We start from the raw sequence: 6,448 nt of genomic DNA, 5'->3' as shown, positions 1-6,448 counted from the left end.
AAGTTAGCTAAGATCTGTAGCCCACCAGAATAAATTTGTTATTATTAAATAATGCTGTAAGGTAAAATTTTAAAAGTATATGCACTAAAATGACTTTCCAAAAAATATTAAACGAATAACGATTTAAAGCACGTGACGAAAATTTTTTAGAAAGACCAAAAAATTGGCCGATATTGTAAAACATTAACGCCTCTGCCTCCAACCGTCCACAATATTTCTGCTGAGATCACTACTAAAAATCATGACAATTCTATGTGGAAAATATATCAAATAATTTGGTTCAAAGTATACATAGATCCACACAAACTATTTCAATATTTTAAACTGATATTTAACTTTACGATCGAGTTGATATTTGTGTTATTTTTAACATCTAGCCATTGTAGCAAATAAAATTACGATGCCAGCAAAGAAGCATGTATCAACCAATGAAAATAAGGCTGACTTTTTTATTGATGTACTTGAAATCTCCGTCCAGACAATTAGTCAGATTTCTGAAATTTTCCTCGTGTTTCACGTTCGTTACGTTATTGTTTAGACTGCAGCAAGATATCGGAAATCTGACGGCCCTAAAATCAGCGTTGAATAAAATTTTTTGTGATCTTTTTGATAGTTTTATGTCTTGGTAACTTGATGGCCCATGTGTTCCACAGCATTTATCCTGCCAATTGGTGAACATTTCAGAATAAGTTCTCCACTAAACTTGCGCCTCTACTTAATAAAAATAAAATGAGATAAACTTTCAAAGTACTCCTTTATAAAATTTTGAGAACTGCATTGCATTTTGAGAGCTGGTTGATGAAATTCAATTTAATATATAAGTACGTGCATGCTATTTTAATGGAAGTTATAATTAGAATTTGTAAAAGGCTAAAATGGTAATTGTTAATTCATTTTTGTTTTTTCTAATATGAACCGTATTAAATAGATTAAATTTTTAAAAATCGAAGTAGTTAAAAATTGATAGTTTTATGGCGTTAACTTGTTGTGCAAAAACTATAAAACTGCTTTCAAACTGCCTTCTTTTAATTTAAAACCTTTCAATCTTCTCAAAATATTATTGAAATCCCAACTTGACACAATTTGTAAACTCTTTTTAGCCTTGGTGCAATGATCATAATTAGTAAACGAGTTAAATAATTATATGAACGGTGCATGGAGCATACTTATTAACTAATTAGCCAATTATTTAACCGTAAACTAAATTTGGATTTGCACTTACCGACTTATGCGAAAAGCTAGGTATATCTAACGATTTGATTTTTAATTTTGTCGTTTTAGTCAGATGCGTAACGACGATATGAAGTTCTCCATTGCACGTCTTCCGCACGTCACACTCAGATTGTGTAAGATCACATGACACCAAAGATGTATCACATTGCTTGAAACCATAGATATATTAGATCAGTTGCAGAACCATGACAACAGTTGTATAATTTCTTTTTAAAAATTTCTTATAACATTTAAAAACAGTTGGATAAATCATAAATGACCTACTGATCTAGAAGCGTGAACTTTCAAAAGCCAATCAACATTTAATTTTTGTATGTTCTCTAAAACCTTGGCGCTGTTAGTTTCTACCACATAAATTATTTTTTAATTATATTATTTTATTTCTTTTGTTGATTTATTATCAAATCGATCATGCAAGACAAAACCACAAGCTTAACTGTTACATATTCACTGAAGGTGGTCATTCAGACATGTTCCCGGTAATTTCAGTTAATTTTATCAGCTGCACAGAAACCTTGATGTAAATTGTTATGGTACCAAACAGTGACCACAAAAAGGTCAAAAATAACTTCGTTGTACACACAGTGACGTAGAATAGAGTTTATAAAAAATTTTATTGACATTTTTTATTAGTTGCTTCAAAAAAAATTCAAATCCAAATTATGTTTTCAAATGTTAATATAAAATAAACTTCTTAAATATATTTTGAAAAAAAAATTTTAATCGAGTAACCTTAAATTGTATGTAAGCCCAAGCTTTGTGACGTAAGTTGGTGGGAAATATGACACTTGAATTAACAATTTGGACATCTGCATTAAGTAACAACAAAAAATTTGTTTTGACTTTGAATGATGATTTTATTGTGAATTTTCAAGCACCTTGGTTAACGAAATCAGTGATTTGATTGCTGTTCAATAAAACAGAGAGTCGTTCCTTAATGTAAAATTGTTGTCGTAGTTTTAATTGAACAATTAAAATTTCAGTTTATTGTTACATGTTTGCATGAAACATTGCTTATAAACGTTTTATAACAATAAAGTAACAGATATGTGGTTTTCAATTTAATGAAAAAGCTATAAAAAAATGCAAAACGAACATTAACATCTTATGAAAATTGTAAATGCATGGCTAACATTTCTGAGAAGTGTCGGCAATGCAATCAGAGAGGCTATCAATAGAACGGTTAACATTAACATAGTTACAAATAACTGAAATAAATATTTTGATGATTTTTTTTACTAAAATAAACAAATTGAATGTAACATAATGAGCTAATTTGAGAGCAAAAGTTGAGAGCAAAGATTTCTCATCTTATTGAAACGAACCGGACGGGCGGACATCGACAACCGTCTACACGCAACAATAAATGCTGCCCATATGATGTTTAAAAGTAAGTACAACCCTAAAATGATGCAGGCAGTTCCAAAAGTTCCTGGCAGCCAATATATAATCTGTAAATATTCCTCTTCCAGGTGGCCCATTATTATGCTCACATTTCGTATTATGCCTGTCATTATCAATCCAACAAATACTTGAACAACTCCTGAAATCTAGAAAAAGTTAAACAGTTACCATCTTAAACTCTTAAACTACACCTTCAATAAAACTTCAAGTTTTATTTATTTAAAATAGTTTATCTAAATAAGCTCAAGTCATATATACATAACTTGTACTTTTATATATATATATATATATATATATATACTTTAATTATATATTACTTCAAACTTTAAATTGACTAACGCCAACAATTCGGCAGAATTCATACAATACTGTATCAAATATGGTCTCCTTCCAACATATATGTATGTATGTATATATATATATATATATATATTAGGGATGCACCGGGTTTTTCAGGTTTTTCAAATCCGGCCGGGGTCGGACTTGGTCGGATTTGAAATTTAAAAACCGGCCGGGGCCGGAGCCGGGGCCGGAGCCGGGGCCGGATTTTAGTTACCGTTTTACATACGTTAGAAAAAATACTCACATTTACGGTTATCTACATGTTGAACATCAAAAAATAACACCAAGCAAATAGTTATTTAATTCAAATATATGAATAAGTTGTGTGATCAGCTTATAATTTATGCATATTTGCATAACCCATGTTAAAGCACAAAGATAATTGTCCAGCTCACCGCACAATTAGTGATGTTGTAATTATGTGTCATGTATGCCTAACCTTTAACATACCATGTTCTTAAATTATGTGCTTATGTATCTCTCTCTCTCTCTCTCTCTCTCTCTAAATATATATAGATATATAGATATATATATATATATATATATATATATATATATATATTATGTAGCTATATGATCCGTCATGTGCAATTATCAATATATAGTATATACACGTGCACAAGTTCTTTTACACAAAGATCAGCTTATAATTTATGCATAACCCATGTTATAGCATAAAGAAAATTGTCCAGATCACCTCACAATTAGTGATGTTGTTATTATGTGTCATGTATGCCTTCAGCTTAGCCTTAGCCATTAACTTATTGACATAAAATTAATTGAATTCAATAAAATTTTTTTTCTATTTCTAACATTTTTAAAAGTTGATAGACGCTTAAATCCGGCCACCAAATCCGGCCGGGGCCGGATTCGACCGGATTTGAAAAAAAGCCGGATTTTGGCCGGGGCCGGAGCCGGGGCCGAACTTCGGTGCATCCCTAATATATATATATAATAAAAGTATAATAATATATATATATAGTATATATTTCTGACAGTTTTAATCCAATATACATATATATATATTTATTAGATTATGTATATATATATAGGACTAAGATTGTAATATATATTGGATTAAGATTCCTGTTTAATTGTTAGATTTTTCTAACGGTAGATTTTGAATCAATGTTAAGTTTCTTGAGTTCAAAACCCAAATTCGGTCATATTGCACAAAGTTGAAGATCGTAATTTTAATAACTAATTAAATGACCGTTAAGTATTCACATTAAACAAACTAAGAGTTAACATTGTTGAATATATATATATATATATATATATATATATATATATATATATATATACATAACCGAAGATGGTTTAGTAATACCAAAAAAGCTTGTTGGTTCTATCATGTTTAAATGTTCTATCATGCTTATAATAAATAAATTTGCCAAATTCCCTATATAAAGTGCAACAACAAGTACTGGGTTAGAGTTAACAAGTCTCCTGTAACTGCAACAAGTTATTGATGAATCGAAATAGGTCCTAAACACTTGGGAACGAATTGGAAGACTCTATAATACTCTAATTTAATAATATAAAAAATAACGACAATAATTTTATTAAAAATATTAAGAAATGTAATAAAAAACTATCCAATGCCAGAAATTTTGTAGATTCCATAAATTGTTGCATATTTATATTTATATATATCCAGGGTGGATCTAGACAACTTTGGCGGAGTGAAAGGGGCAAAAGGTTAAAAAAGTTAAGTTAAATTTTAGAATTTAACGAGGGGCAAAATTTATACGAGTGAGGCTAAATTTCAGCCGGTGACTTTTTTTGGTTCATTACATCAATTTTTGATTGATTTATGACTAAAAAATAAGTTCTACTTAACTTTAATAAAAAAATTGCACAAAACGGGAGACCATGGCCCTCCTTGGCCGTCTTAGATCCGCTACTGCATGAATCTAGTTAAAAAAAACTACAAACTATAGTGCGTGTTCACTGTTTAGTAATAAACAACGGAAACAATTCGGTCAATTCAAAAAACTATATATCAAAAACGTCAGGATTTCCATTACTATATTATACATGCTTCAGAATCTGAGTACTACAAGAATCTAGTAAAAAAAATATTAGCCATATATATATATATATATATATATATATAATATATATATATATATTATATAGAATATAAAAGAATATATTCTATATATGTGCTACCAGCTTAATTTACTACATCAGCACCACATTTCCAAAAATAAATGAATTCTTAATGATTACTACATTGTGTCTAACTAAAAACTAAAAATGAAAAATGACCCATTCTAAAAACTCTGCCCTATAACACTTGAATAGTTAACAAGTATTTTCTTGTAGCATTAAAAAAAATAATTTTTATTAAGTTTTGTTGATTTAAATTTCTAAGTGAAATTGAAAACAAACGAAAGCCAGTCCCAGGACAACAATGAAGCATCTTCGCAAGAACAAGCTGCTGCTCAGATAAACTATTTTTCTTTCTGAAACATTTATTTATATTTAAAAAATTAGATCTTCATGCAGAGACATCTCATACAAAAATTTTACGGCGAATTAGCTAAGACGGTCGGAGTGACAAGTGACTGGATTCGATTCGAATGCTGCCTTCACGAAACTCCAGGGATTAACACAAAGCCCATGGTGCGATACAAGAAGTTTAGAACGGCGCGCGGCACAAAAAATTTTAATTCGCTGCAACTAATAAAGGAACAATTTAAAAGCGGCTGGTTGATGCACAACAATGCAAAAAAGTTAGCTTATTTTGACAAGTTGCACATCAGCACCATAAAATATACTTATAATTAATTTACAATCATTCAAAATCATTTATTATTTTGACCTGAGTTTGAATATGGCAAAATGCTGGACACGTTTATGTCTAAATTAATGAACATATTTGTTGAACTGACGTTAGCGCAATGATTTAGCTCACTCATCTCACTCGGACGATGAAAAGGTAATTGTTGGATTATGTATATTTATATTTGTAGTATGTTTATTTATAATTAAGTCTGTACAATTCATTTGCACAACGTCACGCAAACTGAATTTAAATTGTTCATTCAACATTTTTATTCTTTTTTATAATTTATAAATAGATTAAAAACGATAACAGCCACAAAAATCAACACAACAACAACTAAACATTATTCACAAACAGATGTTAATTAAAATATATCAAAGTTCATGTGGCGGGAAGATGATTATGCCGGGCTGAAAGGCCGTTAAACTATCACTCAAACAAAAAAAGGTTAAAAGAAACAAACAGTAGAAAAACTGAACAATTGTTTATTAATCTTCATTTAGTTCTACTCGAACCTCAGTACTGGACTGCAATATAATAAATAAATAACTGACCTCTAACCTCAGTACTGGACTGCTATATAATATTATTATTATTAAATGAAAACTTATAAATCGCTTTTTAATAAAATCTCAAAAGCGCCTACAATAAGTGCAAGAAAAAATAAATAAGACA

The 6,448-nt window shown here is 29.7% G+C and overlaps 1 protein-coding gene across 1 annotated transcript in view; it reads right to left on the bottom strand.

The window, feature by feature from the left end:
• The window catches only part of HELRODRAFT_160230 (hypothetical protein), a gene marked incomplete at both ends in the record, with an annotated part of 1,557 nt that extends 878 nt beyond the window's left edge, over positions 1-679 (bottom strand). Inside the window, one exon of the mRNA XM_009017216.1 lies at positions 446-679. Within this exon, the coding sequence (XP_009015464.1) occupies positions 446-679 (234 nt within the window). The remainder of the gene's footprint in view (positions 1-445) is intronic.
• Positions 680-6,448: the final 5,769 nt, after the last annotated feature.

The sequence above is a fragment of the Helobdella robusta genome, assembly GCF_000326865.2.
Source record: "Helobdella robusta unplaced genomic scaffold HELROscaffold_2, whole genome shotgun sequence".
NCBI classification, from domain to species: Eukaryota; Metazoa; Annelida; class Clitellata; order Rhynchobdellida; family Glossiphoniidae; genus Helobdella; species Helobdella robusta.
This window is presented reverse-complemented; position numbering and strand designations above follow the sequence as displayed.